Source organism: Miscanthus floridulus, chromosome 3 (assembly GCF_019320115.1).
Source record: "Miscanthus floridulus cultivar M001 chromosome 3, ASM1932011v1, whole genome shotgun sequence".
Taxonomy (NCBI): domain Eukaryota; kingdom Viridiplantae; phylum Streptophyta; class Magnoliopsida; order Poales; family Poaceae; genus Miscanthus; species Miscanthus floridulus.
This window is the reverse complement of record NC_089582.1, coordinates 95,545,786-95,562,428: the sequence shown is the minus strand read 5'-3', so window position 1 is coordinate 95,562,428 and position 16,643 is coordinate 95,545,786. Positions and strand designations below refer to the sequence as shown.

Below are 16,643 nucleotides of genomic sequence, written 5' to 3'. Positions count from 1 at the left end.
TCCAGCATGTTCAAGATGCATGATGAGTAGAATAAGTATATCAACAATTATCAGTTACTCAAGCATATAGATCTTAACTAGCCGATGATCATGAAAACATGCAAAAGATGTAAGGATAGGCGTGTAAGCATTCATGTGAGAGACATACTAGCTTTTAACCAAAATAAAAACAAATAAAAGCATGTAAATAGCCAGTACATCCTCAACAAAATAGGCTATCGGCTAAAACAACCGATTTTAGTGATCTTGTCGTATAACATACGACCACTCATCCATCGGATATAAATGAATCTACAAACAGCTAGACTCAATCTATTGTACTATCAACAGGTCGAATCGTCTGATGTAGCATTGATAGTAGGACCCTAGATCAGAGACCATCAGTCGATAGATCTACTTATATCGCAAAGGAATCGTGAGGGCACATTATACGCGTGGAAGCTCAGGCCATCGGCTAAATAGTCGATGGAGACATAGCGAGTTGTTGACACCATGCTCTTCTTAACAGATAGATCCATTGACCAACAATGTCTAGTCTGACATGCTATCAATAGATCGAGTTGGCTGATGCAGCATTGATAGCGAAGTCATACCTGATACCGATGATCAATGAATCTATCTCTTAATAAAACACAACTTCAAACACCCGCCATGCACGATCAGGATTGAGATAGATTAGCCATCAAACGGGATCTAACGTCAAGAATTGGATTCAGCCGTACAGATGTATAGCAGACCATAGATCAAAATAATAAGACTAATAAATCAGAATCTAGATCAGGCAATTGGTGATATTGTATTAAACTGTAAACTATTTAACACAGTATTGATAACTTTGATTAATATCAGCGTTTACAAGAGATTAGTCATCTGTTGCAGCCTTGTAAAGGTTGATACGAATCGATAACTAATCTATACCATGATTTGTAAGAGATCAGTCGTCTGTTGCAGCCTTACAAATAACAATATAGATCGATAACTAACTTATAACGCGACTTGCAAGAGATCAGCCATCTGTTGCAGCCTTATAAGTAACAATATAAGTCATGACGGATACTCACAAACAAGCCGAAGGTTAGGTCGTCCGATGCAGCCCTGCTTGCCCAAACAACTCGTCCAAATCTACTCTACTCTACTCCTGCTCCTAAGGGGTGGCGTAAGCCGAAAAGTAAAGGTACTTGTTTGTTTGATCAATAAGAGATGTCTGTTACAATAGTCGGGGCTTAATATTTACACCTGAGGCTTGACTACGAGTCCTGGTCGAACAAGACCGATCTCAAACTTGGAAAAAAAGTAAAGCTTCCTAAATTACGATAACTTGAACCTCAATCTTCCCTTCTATGATATCCGTCGTGTCTTCTCACATCATGCCTTGTCGTTCTCGCCAATGGGGCACATTCCCTTGGAATGATAACATCATCTTATTCATTTGATGGCAACTAGGTTAGCCGATCCTTGTTGAATATTTTGGCTGTCCCCTGATAAACTTAGACCTCAGGGTCCCTTTGTTACGAACCAAATTTTGGTGTCAACAGAGCCATTTTTGGACTCGCCCCCGATAGTGGGAGGCATGCACCGGCAAGCATCCACACCTAGATGGAGCGGAGGTGCCGGCCGCCGCCACACTGTGTGAAGCTGTTCCTGGACTCGCCCGTGATAGTGGGAGGCGCGCACCGGCAAGTAGCCGCGCCTGGACGAAGGGGAGGGGTGCCGGCCGCCACCACACCATGCGAAGCCATTTCTGGACTCGCCCGTGACGGTGGGAGGTGCACACCGGCATGCATCCGCGCCTGGAGGGAGGTAGGGTGCCGGCCGCCGCCACACCGTGTGGAGCCGTTCGTGGACTCGCCCGCGACGGTGGGAGGCGCGCACCGATAAGCGTCCATGCTTGGACGGAGGGGAAGTGCCGGCCGCGGCCACACCGTGCGGAGCCGTTTTCGTACTCGCCTACGACGGTGGGAGGCGCGCACCGGCAAGCTTCCATGCCTGAGCGAAAGGGGTGTCAATCGCTACCACACCACGTGGATCCGTTCTCGGACTCGCCCGCGATGGTGGGAGGCACGCACCGGCAAGCATCCCGGGAGGGGGGTGCCTGCCGCCGCCACACCACGCGGAGCCGATCCCGAACTCGCCTGCGATGGTGGGAGGCGTGCACCGTCTGCCGACGCCGCCCACACGGTGCCACGGCTGGAACCATCATGGTCGACGCCATCGCACCGCCCAAACAGCTCTCTGCCCTCCTGATAGTTGGCGGAGAAGGCCCTTAACGGCTGGAAGTCGGCCAGAGAGCAGCACAGAGGGGAGGGCGCCCACAGTCACGCAGCCCCGCCGCTGGCAAGCCTGCGGCCAAACCGCCCACCACGCCGCTGCTGGCCCCCTGCACACGAACGCGAAGAAAACGGTCACGCTGCCCCACCGCCGGCACGCCCGCGGCTAAACCATGCGTCCGGCGCCGGTGCCGGGCCACCCCAGACCAGGACGGTGTCGCTGAAGCTCGTTGGCCTCAGCAACAGCTGGCAACGCGCCAAAGGCGGCGACCTCGCCCGTTGCCTAGCCGACGCCCGCCGAGCACCGAAGCACGTCTTCAGATCCACGCGCCCAGCCACCGCCGACCGCGGACGGGAGCAAGCGGGCGCCGCCCCGGCAGCCAGCAGGCGCGTGGCGCAGGCGGGCAGGCCCGGCAGCAAAGCGCGAGGGCCGTACCTCTAATAATTAGTAATAGGAAAATACCGTTTTGAAGACAGTTTTTAAGCATTGAACCGCTAGCTAAAATAATAAAACATAAATTATTGGTAACACAAAGGTACTAGTCAGAACAGCATCGATACACTCAGTTCACACTTCACACACGTAAACTCGTGCGCAGTGGTTAAACCAAATGTTTGTGTTCTGCTGATTGCTCTTTAATTAATTATTACAAATTAAAATAACTAGTACTAATTCAACGAATAAATTATTCTCCACTGCTAATGTTCGTCATCATATCAATGCTGCCAGCCTATACGAACACAAACTTATTCAAGCTAAACACATCAGTTCGACGAAAAATCCGAGGTCCAAAGGCTCCAAGCTTGCTATGGCGCGTGCGCTGCGGGGGGAGGGCATGGAGTGTTTGGGTCGTACGTTTTGCCGCAATGCCCTAACACCTTGCTGACGGACACCGGCAGCGTTGGTGGTGCCGGCCCAGCGGCGCCGTCGGCTCCGAGGAGGCGCCGCGCTGGTGCGGCCGCGGCGTCAGCATGCACCGATGCTGTCACGAGCAGCAAAGCAAGCAACACCGCCGCTGCTCCAGCCAGACCTCGTGCTCTCCCTCCTCCCTGCATCTTGATCGATCAGGACTTGCGTGCACTGCAGCAAAGGTAGCTTCACCGGCCGAGCTAGAGATATCTCGAGATGCTTGCTGAATGCTAATTAGATTAGAGCTCAAGCTGATGAGGAAACAATGGTTGGTGTGCTTCCAAAGCTCAAATCCATGGTGTCTACTTATAGCATGCATGCAGCGACTTAAAACATCGTTCAGACTATGGAGACGATCGATCGTCAAGCCAGTCAGCTGGGTGCTAACTTCCGCGACATTGCCGCAGATGAAGAATACGTTTTTGACGGATCCAACTGATGACGCAACCTGGTATATGCAAGCATGCATAGATTCACATATGAGATGCATGTCTTGTGGTACACAGATCGATGGAGGATTCAAGGTCCAAGCTAAGTTTCAACGTTTCAAGAGTGGACTGACGACTATGACTAATTGACTACATGATTCTTCCATGCAAAAATCCAAGATCAAAAGTAGTTCGGAATTCTCGAGGTACGGAATGACTGAAGTTGGGGTTTTCCAGCATTGAGGAATGCAGCTAGCTGATGTGCCCGGACCGTACCTTGACGGCCAGAGTCCGGTTGAAAGTGAAACTCGCACTGACCCGACCGCGTGCACTGCCAAAGATCTTTGCACTGCAACAACCTGCAACGTTTTGGCACTGTTGTTTTATACTCTCAAAGGATCGGAGACAGGGAAAACGCTGTAAGGGCATGTAGGTACCAAGTCTCAGCATTTCTCTCTCACGTTCATATCGATATTATCTGGGCTATTATTCTAGTTTCTCTTGGTGCCAGAAGAAAGCCTTAGATATGGTTGATCGCCTAACCATTTCGGGTTGCTAGAACTGTACGTAGTTCAGTTTGGTTCAAATTGCATACATCATCACATCAGATTAGTTAAGTTTCAAGACGAAGAGAACATAGTTCTTTCCAGTCCTTTGTTTCGTTGCCAGTGCTATGACCAGATTACTTGATGATTCAACACTCTGTGTTCAAGAGATCGATCAGATTGCAATGATCGAGATAGCCTGCTCCAAGTAGGTGAAGGAATAGTATATTACACTTCCACTTTCCCAAGGTTCACCTTGAAGTGCATGAACGCATCAAAAAAGGCGCAAAAGAGATGGGTGTGCAAGAATGTTTCCAGGTTCCTCCCGCGGAACTAGTAGTTCCACATCAAACTTTCGAAAAGCTCCTTCCATTAATTAATTTGCATGAAAGGTCCCTTTTGGGATTATTCTTGTCCAATTGTTCATGCTTTGTCCTAGGCCCAGTGTGTTGCTCTGGTTGCTATGTGCTTTTGGTATTTTCTTTGTCTTACTTTTTAAAAGAAACAATGGATCGGGAGAATTTATGTATAATGCTGTATGTACGTTGTCTTGCCTGATCAACTGAAACAATAGGGGGGATTGGGGACACTAAATCAAGATTAAGATGCGGCATGGCATCCATAGACCTCTACGTGTTGTACTCTGTCGCCAGCCTCGCCGCACTTTAGCCACGGGCATCCGGATGGCCGCCGTCAGTCCGTCTCCGTGCCTCTCTTCCGCTGACACTCAAGCTAGGGTTCCATTCTAGGCAGGAATCAGATACACTGGTGCAGTCAAAACCAGTGAAAGAGGGCGTCAAACGGGTGGAATCAGATACACTGGTGCAGTCAAAACCAGTGAAAGAGGGCGTCAAACGGGTGCGATAGTCAAGTTAGCCCGGTATTGAGAGTTGATTGGCCAAAGATTCTTTGGTTTTCAAGTTCAGTCACCAAAACCAGACATGGGCAACAGTTTAACTTCAACAGCCAAAAATTTCCTTTAAACTAATCTGATGTGATGTATGAAATTTGAAGTAAACTGAACTACAGTTATTTTCCAGCAACCCGAAAATGGTTTGGCGCTGAACCATGTCGGGGGCTTCTCGCACCTAACAGCGCGCTTCTGTCTCCGGGACATTCTAAAGAAAAACAATAGTGCCAAAAACGCTGCAGGTGGTTGCCGTGCAAGATCTCTCTGGCATGGCAATGAACGCGGTTAGCTGCAACCCTGAGTGCTGAAAACTTCAAACTTCAAGCATACATTCCGTATCAGAGAATTCCAAACTACTTTTGATCTTGGATTTTATGCATGAAACAATCAAATGGTCGTCAGTCCACCACTCTTGAAATGTTGAAACTTCAACCTTAGCTTGATCTGTGTACAGCACAACACATGCATCTAAATTCTGACGTGAATATATTACGTGAACCTATGCATGTTTGCATATACCAGGTTGCGTCATCAGTTTGATCCGTCAAAAACGTTTTCTTCATCCGTCCGCGGCAATGTCGCGGAAGTTAACATCAGCTGGCTGGCTTAACGATCGATCGTCTGTTGTCTCCATAGTCTGAACGATGTTTTAATCGTTGCATGCATGCTATAAGTAGACACCATGGCTTTGAGCTTTGGAAGCACAACAACCATTGTTTCCTCAGATCGAGCTCTGATCTAATTAGCATTCAACAAGCATCTAGCTAGAGATCTCTCTCGACCTGTGGAGCTACCTTTGCTGCAGTTCACGCAAGTCCTAATCAAGATGCAGGGAGGAGGGAGAACAACAGGTCCGGCTGGAGCGGCGGCGATTTTGTTTGCGCTGCTGCTCGTGGTAGCGTCGGTGCATGCTGACGCCGCGGCCGCACCGGCGCGGCGCCTCCTCGGAGCCGATGGCGGGGCTGTGCCGCCGCCACAGCTGCCGGTGTCCGTCAGCAAGGCAACGTTAGTGCCACATTGCGGCACCACGAGCGACCCAAACACTTCTTGCCCTCCCCCAGCTCACGCGCCATAACAAGCTAGCTAGCTGTACGTAATAATAAGCTTGGAGCCTTGGACCTTGGATGTGTTTAGTTTCAGTAAGTATGTCGTTCGTATATAGGCTGGCAGCATCGATCACGAACATTAGCAGAATAATTTATTTGTTGAATTATTACTAGTTATTTTGTAATAGTTAAAGAGCAATCAGAACACACATTTGGCTTAGCCACTGGGCACGAAGTTAGAGCATGTACAATCACAGACGGGATGTTGTCTGTAAGATCTTATCGAAGCACAAACACATAGCTAAAAAGATAGTTTGTACAATGATCCATCTATTTAAATTTAGGTGGTGTTTGGATCCTCAAGACTAAACTTTAGTCCCTACCACTTTGAATGTTTCGATACCAATTAAGAGAACTAAACATGAGCTAGTTACAAAACTGATTGCATAAGTTGTGGCTAATTCGCGAGACAAATTTATTAAGTCTGATTAATCCATAATTAGCTCATGTGCTAATTATACGAGCACCCATGATCAGGAAAAACAAGATTTTAAGGTGCCTTTGTGTTGCTTGTATACGGGAATGTCTCACACGTGAAAGGAGCCCCTGCAGCCGTGCACATTTTCCACAGCTGAGCTCGCCTGCGCGCAGCTCGTGGTGGCTGGGACAGAGGTCACCCGCGCAGCTCGCGACAGCTGGAGCAGAGCTCGCCCTACGCTCGCGCGCTGACTGTGGCAGTGGCCGGCCGAATATGCATGAACTTGGCCGCGCCGCGCCCGCCTTCCCTGTCCCGCGCCTCCCCTGCTCATCTTCTTTCCCGCCTTCTCCGCTTCCTTCTCGCTTGGATGCCGTATATCACTGAGCTCGAATGCCATTTGAAGGAGCTCTGTCGCCGTTGGGATTTTCGTGCCATACGAATACGACAGCAATCCGTGCACACCGCAACCAGATTCCATCGCGTGTCATCAGGATGTACAACGCTGCTCGCGCCATCACACAGTCGCCTGGGAGCACGCGGCGCTTCCGTCATCTTGTGAGGAGACGGGTTCCTCGCCTCTCATTTATTTTTCTTTGAATTACACGGTACAGTGTTGACGTCCACAGTATATACGTACATTTACTCTTATCAACACACGTATATAAATCCTAACTTATGAGCATCTTCAAAGGACTGAGCTGGTACATCTCGAGATTCACGAAGTCACCATAGACACCTCCTAATTTATGACTAACAGGCTACCTGCATATGAGCACCTCCAAAACAATAAGCCAGCAGATTTTGAAATTAACGAAGTCATCACAAGTACCTTTTTTTTTTGCAAAATATTGGAGACGGTGTTCAACACGTGTTGTGCGTGCCCTTACGTGTGTGAATTGAGTGTATTGATGAAACAAGTACAGTTGTGCTACCAACAATTTATGTTTTATTATTTTAGCTAGCGGTTCAATGCTGAAAATGGCTCCAAAATAAAGTTTCAAAAGTTAATTTTAAAATTTAGTTTAAGAAAAATGGGTTCAGGTTTGACTTTCCAGAGTATTTGAAAAATGTAATTTAAATATATTTCAAATATATATTTTTTTATAAATGGCTTAAGTTCTGAAAATATTTTGAAGAACATATTACAAAAACAAACGTATATTTATTTTAAAAATCTCATTTAAAATTTGGCTTCAAAATAGTATCAAAATTTAATACTTCAAAAGAACTAAAAAGGTCTTTAAATGTTTCCTCGGTATATAGGTTACAATGGTTTGCAAAATGAGGTTTAAAAAACTTCAAACTATGTAAAGCTATTTCTGTAAAAATTTACAAAAAGGCCAAAATCTATCTTTGGCTGAAATCTATCTAACTATATCACTTTTTTTTTTATTTTTCTACTATTCAATTTAGGCCTACCCAATTTGTTTCCTGGGCCAAATTTCACGAGAAGCCCAACTCCCACCCACACCTCATTCACCTCAACCTGCTCGAATCCGTGCTTGTCTTTGTGGGCTAGGAGTCCCACGTTGGTCCAAACTTACAAACAAGCCAGGTCTCCGCCTCCCCTCTCTTTGTCTCTTTGACGGGTGGACCCCATTTGTCATCCCCTACCTCTAACTCCTTCCCTTCTCTCTCAATCAACTCTGCCATGGTTGCCTTCTTCTCTCTCTTAGTTAAGATCGCAATCAACACACACAATCAAGCCCCAAAGCCTCCATGATAACCTCCTCCATTAATCCCTTTCCAGTAATGGTATCTGCCACTACCGTCATGTACGATACCCCTGAGCTCCATGGCTAAGCCCCCTTCCTTCATCCCTATTTAAGTTGTCCAGATTGATCGCGTGTGTCCCCTGCTTCTATCTCGCCTCCCATCGTGTCTCCTCGATGCTCAAGTGCCGCCAATTAACAACCCCCCCCCCCCCCCCCGGCGCCATGGCCAAGCTCGAATGAGCTCCCAATCTTTGCAGACAAGGCCTCTCATGCCCTATTTTCACCTCTATTGGAATTGCACGATCATGCCACACTCACCTCACTGCATCCTAACACCAAACGAGCCAGTAACCTCGTAATCCACACCGGCTTCATATCAACGCCATTACCGGCTCCCTCACATCGAGATTACCACCAATCGATCCTATTGTGACCTCCTCATGCTTCATTGCAGTTGCCGGACTCATGTGGCCATCGGAGCATCGTTGTGTCCAAGCTCTGTGGCCAGGTTCACAACTACCACCGAGCGGCTATTTAACTCAGGATGCACTCCTCCGACCATCCATCTCAAGATTGGCAACCCACATTTCTTGTTGACCAATGGGCAACCAAGTCAAAGGTTTTGCCCAGCCAATCCATGATCACCATGTGTCCAATCAAGAGGCTAGATTTATAATGGAGTTTTTCAATCTAGCTCCCACAGTCCTTGAAAATAAACCCGTCATGCTCTGTGTCTTGTATAAACCTCTTGCTACCCCTAGAAGCCATGTTTACTCCTGTTTTGGTCCCTGCAGTAGTGTTTTATATGTTTTAAAAATATTTATACTCTATAATGATTATGTTAATAACATTTTAAATGAATTTTCTTATATAAAAATATTTATGAGACAAGATTATGTTTTATATTTACAAAAATGTTAATAATTTGTTCTTTACTTATAAAAAAATAAACATGTTTTAACATATCTTGCCTTGTAAAAACTGTTATAAAAGTAATTTAACTTACTTTCTTTGTATAAAAAATATAGCTAAATCTATTTTATCTTGGCAAAATAGTTATACAAATGGATTTGTTTATTTTCTTTCTATAAAAATAAATAATAATAATATTAATATCTTTTCCACTGTGAAAATAATAGGAAAAATAATTGTAAAATGGTTTATACTATTTTGTCTTTGTAAACTAATTAGAAAAATACATTTATGTATTTTGTTGTTATTCTCATTTGTAATGTCATTAGGCTTTTTCTTAATAAAATTATTCTAAAAATGGTAATTTTGGTAAAAGACCCTTTAAATTTTAGAAAATAATTTTGAGGCCTAAATATTTTATATTTTAGTCCTTAATTTTAAAATGCATTTATAAATAGGTCCTTTTATTTCATAAATACTCCTAAAATTTTAGAGGCTCATAACTTTTGAACTATTGCTCTGTTTTAAGCAATTCTTGTGATCATGAGTTCTTAGTGACGAGTAGGGAAAATTAGTTACCTTTATAGATTGTTTTTGTAATGCTTGGTCAAAGAAAAAAATCGCGGGCTATAGAATTTAGCGGGAGCCTGTCCCGGACGCTATCGGCGCTATAGCGCACGCTATAGCGGCGCTATAGCCCCGCTATAGCGGCAGCCAAACACAGTAGCGTCAGATGGCTGAGCACACTATAGCGGCGCTATAGCGACGCTATAGCGCGCTATTTATATACAGCCAGGCAACATATGATAAACTCATAAGCATCTTCTAAACTGATAATCATATGACAATCATAACTTTATAAGAGCAAACAGGCAACATATTCATAGTTTCATACAGTCCAAAAAGGCATATAAAGCCATAAACAGCAAAACCACATCCATAAGGTTCAAACAGCCATAACGGCTTAAGCATAAGTGCTTAAACCACATCAAACATCCATAAGGTTCAAACAGGCATAACTATTAAGTCCTGATAAATAGTCAAACAGGCAAACAGCCATAAAGGCTAAAGCATAAGACCATAAGTGCATAAGCATAACCACATCACATCGCCACATCGGCACATCCACATCATTCAGCCTCAGAAGCAAAACTAGAATCAGATGCCATATCAATGTCATTTTCTCCATCAGAAGATGAACCAGATAACTCATCATCCTCATCAGTAGTAGGGATGAACCTCTTCCTCTTCCTGGTCTGGTTACCTCCCTTTCTTTTTTCTTGTCCTTGAGGTGCAGCTGCAACTCCCTGTGATGATGCTCCAATTTCTCCTTCCTGCTCTAGATCTACTTCTGTTGGCTCAATGCCAGTGATCCACTCATTGTCTTCATCTTCTAAAGCATCACGAACAGGTTTCTCAAGGGGATCTCTGTCCTTGTTGTCCTTCTTTTGCCTCAGTTTTGAGTTGAACTTGACAAACACAAGATCCCTCATTCTATCATGAAGCAGCCTGTTGCGTCTCTTTGTGTGGACCTGCATAGGTTTGATGCCATTATTTGAAAATTCAATAACAAAACAGGATTGAATAATTGCACAAATGAACATAGGAATCAGTAAGTTAGAATGTCAGATTCATACTTGTTCAAATGAACTCCAGCATCTCTCACAAGCTGATGAACTGCATGTCAAACTTAGAATTCTAGCAGCTAACTTTCTGAGGTTTGGTGCACTACTTCCATGATTCAGCCACCACTTAGCTAAATTACAAAAAAGTGGAAAACAGAGGACAATGTAAATTATTTGCCAAGAGAAAACAGTATATAAGAAATTTATTTGCCAAAGGATAATTTTTCATACCTGGATCAAAATGAATATTTTTGCACTGCCTTTTAGCAATGTCTTTGCCAAAGGATCCTTCAGCATCCTGAAACTTTTGAAGCTCTTCTATAATCTTGTCCTGAGTGTCTTCATTTGGAACAAGCTTTGTAATGCAAGTTATTACACCATCTCTAAATGATTCATTCTCCTCTATATCCTTCTTGTTTTGATAATAATAGAAAGGGTTCAAGTAGTAACCAGCCCTATGTAAAGGTGTCTTCAGCTTACTGTCCCACCTTTTGTCAATGAAGTGAAAAACTTCCTCAAACTTTTTACTGTCATTGTTAAACCTCTTAGAGATCTCATTCTTAGGCTCTAGTAGATACCCATACAAGAACCCCATTGCTGGCACATCACTGTCCATTCTCCTCAACATAGTAGCTAATGGCTCAAAGTAATTAACAGCAGTCTCAACTCCTTTCCAGAAAGTTTCAGACCTCACAATCTTGTTTGCTTTCTTCCCTTTGACACTCTTTAGGTAGCCTAGTTCACTGAGGTCATCTTCCCTAAAAAGCCTCTGCAATTGCTTCTTGTTTTCTAGCAAGCTCTTCAAGTTCAGATAAGCTGTAGCAAACCTTGTGACACCACACCTCACCAAATCTCTAGAAAGATACTTCCTCATCAGGTTCAAAACTCTAGTATGGCCATACAGAAAAACAGTCAAGCACTTTGCTTTGCTAATTGTTGCTGCCACTCTTGGCATCTTTCCTATGTCTTCCAGCATTAGATCAATGGTATGGGCAGCACAACCATTCCAGAAAATAGAGGGGTGCTTTGCTTTCAACAAACTTGCTGCTGCCTCATTTGGTCTTGCATTGTCAGTCACAACTTGAACTACATTTTGCACCCCTATTTCCTCAATACATTTAGCAACCAGTTCAAAAATGTATCTGCCATCTTTCTTCACAGCTGAGCAATCCACTGAATCAAGAAAACAAACTCCATACGCACTATGAACTACCAAATTCATCACACCTCTACCTCTCTTGTCTGTCTAAGCATCTGTCATAACTGAGCATCCATTTAGCTCCCAAGACTCTTGGTGAGACTTCAATAAATCCTGCACTTTCCTCTTCCTTTTTTGTAAGAATTTCCCACTCATCTCATATGGAGTTGGCCCTCTCAAGTTTCTGCCAAAGTCTCCAATAGCCTCAAGCATAAGATCAAAGCTAGGTAGTGTAACAGCGTTGTGTGGGATACTAGCTTCATAAAAAAACTGACAGATGTACTCACATGCTCTGTCCCTCTTCTCTTCCCTTTTTTCAGTTGACAGCTTGGATTGAACCTTATCAGCAACAACAGATTTGCCCTTCCTTGCAGCCACTATTTCTTCTGGTGTCAGTTTACAGAACTTATCAATAGGACCTGAAGAAGCACCTTTGCCACCCACCTTCTTCAACACAATAACTGAATTGAGTTCTTCATCACTCTGTTCCTCTCCTTCAGAATGGCTCAAATCAACTTCAGCTCTATCATCTTCTTTCTCCTTACTCTTCCTTTGCTTGTTATCCATCTTCTTTGATAGCAACTTAACCATTTCTTTTTGCACATCAGATGGAACTTTAGTACACTTTGCAACACCACATTTAGGAACTTTACCAAGGTGGTACTTGATTCTAGTTATTCCACCATGATAAGTGTTGTCACAATAGTTGCACTTGAGAGAACCTTTCTTGTTCACATCTGGCATTGTGCAGTGCTTCCAAGCTGGGTCAGATGCTTCATTTGATTGGTTGCCTGTGGATGCAGTGCTAGATAAGCCTACAAAGTGGACAGAACAGAATTAATAAGTGCTTGCTCATTGTCTCATTGTGATGATAACTGATAATTAATAAGTGGACACCACATTTCAATCAGTAAATAAAGTAATAAACTGATAGCCATACTTTTCCAAAGTTCAGTTACTCTGTGGGAATGACAAACATATAGTAGCAAAATGTATGGTAGAAAAATTCAAATCTTAGAAGTAGAATCATGCATTCCAGAAGTACTCAGTAATCATCTGCCAGTAAGTACAGTAACAAATTTCATTTTAGTTTTCATTTTTCAACATCATATTCATATATAAAAAACCTGAGCTCTCCTAATTAGACTATTCAGAGAGATACAATCATGGAGGGCAATAGAACATGCCATGTTCCTAAATGAACTAATCAAGTAGTAAATCAAAGTATCAAACACATCTCCATAACACAGTGATGACTGATGACACAACCAAAGGTAAGCATCTAGCATATGCATCTCCATCACCAAAGAACAGGGGAGAAGAACAGGGGAGAAGAAATTACCTATTGTTGGCGCACTACCATCAAGACTTTGATTGATTTCGCTTGGCTCAGTCATTGTTGACACTTGAAGGAGTGCGCCCAGCCTGCCGCCGTCGCCCAGCCTGCCGCCGTGGCCCTGGCTCCCGCCGTCGCCCAGGCTGCGGCCGTCTCCCAGCGTGGGAGGGCGGCCGGAGTGGGAGGGCGGACGTCGGACGCGGAGGGTGGAGGTCGAGAGTTCGGGTGGAGGGCGCGATCGCCCAGCGGCCGCCATCGCCCAGGAGGTCGGGTCGAGTGGCCAGGGTGAGGAACTGACGATGGACTAGGGTTCCAGCACTTTTGGCTCGTGTATGTTTCCCTGAATCGGGCCCTTAGTGGGCTATATCTGACCGGGCCGCGTTTTTTTTGGGTCAGCCAGAGAAACAGCAATAGCGGCCATTTAGCGGCGCTATGGCGCTAAAGCAGTTTAGCGGCGCTATAGCGCGATATAGCGGCAATAGCGCGCATAGCACGAATATGAGTAATATCGTCGCGCCAAGTCCTCTGGGCCGCTATAGCAGCGCTATAGCGCCGAAATAGCGCGCTATTTTTTTCGTGGTGCTTGGTGTATTATTTCTAGGTTTATTTTGTGATACTTACGCTAGTTACTGCTAATGTTTGAAGTTGAGCTATACGAGGAGTAGATCTTTGGGAAGGGTGGACATCAGCAATTGTTATTGGAGGACAAATGTAACATGAGCACCCCTTGTTACCTAATAATTTTATAAATAATTTTTGCATATGCATGTGAATAATATAATGAAACCTTAAGGACCTTACTTATCGTTCTTATACCCTATATATGCATAAGGGTAGTTGGCTTAACCTGTAAGGCCGCAATCACCAATGTATAATGTTAATTTGACTAATGACTTACGAAATCAATGTTAAATTGATGATTTTTACTAACATGGATAACATGCACTACTACAGCAACATTATCACCACCGGTTCAGAACCCCATCACCATAGGGTTTTTTCCTCGGTAGTGAAATGTCGATGGTGTTAACCATGATTATCACCATTGGTTTGAAACTGGCAGTGGTAATCAGTTGTCACCTCCGGGTTCATGCTTGATCCAGCTATGACGACGCCATGGTCACCATTGGTTCATAGATTTAATTGGCATTGATGATCCTCTAATCACAATCTATGAATAGGATGATCCAGCGATGTGATGCGCATTTGGTTACCACTGGTCAGTGGTGCAATCCGATGGTGATGGGTGTTTGGTCACCATCATACTAGTGGTGCAATCTAGCGGTGATAGCAATTGATCAATATTGGATCTTGGCTTAATTCAGTGGTGATGAGACAATGAAGACCATCGAGTCGCCGTTTCATCTGGCAGGGATGAGCATTTTGTCAACACTAGTAGGTTGTCATGTGGTAGTGATGACTATTATTTCAATGTCATTAAATTGGTTGATCCAGCGGTGATGACCATGTCTTCATCGTCGGAATATTCTTTCATCCAGTAATGATGACTCCTTTCACAATATTTACATATTGAACAAACCATAAAAGATGCATTAATCAAATCCATACATCTTATCTAGGAACAAGTTTAAGTTTTAGAAGAGCAATCCATGCTAACACAGAATGTGAGGTAAGACATGACCAGTATGAGCAATTATACTACCCAAGATGCCCCTTGATTACATAATATAGTACTCCCCACATGGACTTACATAATGAAATGAGGTGGCCACTAAACCATCCTACGCTACTAAGATAGAATGGAGCTATGCTACTCAATCTTCACTTGGAGCTTGGAAGGCATGAATTGAGAGGAGGGTGTGAGCCTCTATTTATAGATGGATGGAGGTGTACCATGGATCCATGTGCTCTCCATCTCCTCCCTTGGATCAAACCAACTTGAATTGGATGATCATGATCACTTGGAGTTGTGCTTCTTTACATGGGACCATGCACTAAGGCAGTGGGTGCAATAGGTGGGCCAGTCGATGAAAGCTCTAGTTTGGTTTTGGTGAATTGATGAAACCCTAAGTGCTAACCTAGTTTATCTAAGTGATTATGAGATAGGTGTCACTATTCCAAGTGGTGGAGCAATGGTGAAGACCATGATGATGGTGTGACCATGGTGATGATCAAGTGCTTGGACTTGGAGAAGAAGAAAGAGAAAAACAAAAAGCTCAAGGCAAAGGTGATATTCCATAGGAGCTTTTTGGTTTGGTGATCGAGACACTTAGCAAGTGTGATCACATTTAGGATTGATAGTCATACTATTAAGAGGGGTGAACCTCGTATCAGAATGTAGTTATCAAAGTGCCACTAGATGCTCTAACTCATTGCATATGCATTTAGGATCTAGTGGAGAGCTAACACCCTTGAAAATATTTGTGAAAATATGCTAACACATGTGCACAAGGTGATACACTTGATGGTTAGAAAATTTGAGTAAGGGTGGAGAGCTTGGAGTTGAAAAGGTGTTCATCGCGCTGATCGCAGGGTTAGCGGACGTGTCTAGAATTGGGACCCAACGTGTCCGACATGTTACCCTAGCTTGGGCAAGTGCTGAAGAGGTAACCGGACACATCTATTATTGCGACCAGACGCGTCTGGTATTTGTCCTAATGTGAGCAGCTAAGAAAGAAAGTGACCGAACTCTAACTCAGTTGTGTGACCTGATGCTGACAGCTCACTGTTCATGCACCAGGTCAAGGTGGCGTGGCTCGAAGAAGAGAATCAGGAGTGACCGGATGCGTCTAGTGTGAACTAGTGAGCCTTGGTTTCCTACACTATAACTGATCTGACGCTGGGTGCGTAAGGTCTGGTGAAACTGGATGTGTCTAGTCAGGTCCGAGCAGCTCTAGGAGCTCTCTAGACTCAACCTAATGCTCCCTCTCCTACGTCAAATCACTTCCTAATGGTGCGTTCGATCAGTTGTGTCAGAGTGTGACAGAGAGAGCCATTGGGGCACCAATAGCTAACTCATTTGAAGGGGACACATGGCTTCGCGGCAGCGACCGGAAGCTTGCTATCGCCACACCGGACACATCCGGTCAGTGTGCAGATAGCCCAATCAGTGAGCCAATGGCTCTATTGTTTAGGGGTGTCTATAAATAATGTTTGGCCAGCTCTAGCTCACTCTCTTGGCTATTTGCATTGACATAGCAACCTTGTGGGCTTAGCCAAAGTCCTCCCACTCATCTCTATCATTGATTCATCATCTTTGTGAGATTGAGAGCGAATCCAAGTGCATTGCTTGAGTGATTGCATCTAGAGGCA

At 44.4% G+C, this 16,643-nt stretch overlaps 1 protein-coding gene across 1 annotated transcript; it reads right to left on the bottom strand.

The window, feature by feature from the left end:
- Positions 1–10,341: 10,341 nt before the first annotated feature.
- On the bottom strand, positions 10,342–13,626 carry LOC136544077 (uncharacterized). Its single transcript, XM_066536352.1, has 5 exons — positions 13,377–13,626; positions 12,322–12,849; positions 11,068–12,009; positions 10,849–10,967; positions 10,342–10,743 (listed from the first exon to the last, which is right to left on the bottom strand). Exons 1-5 carry the CDS (start codon positions 13,624–13,626, stop codon positions 10,342–10,344), a joined length of 2,241 nt encoding a protein of 746 aa, XP_066392449.1.
- Positions 13,627–16,643: the final 3,017 nt, after the last annotated feature.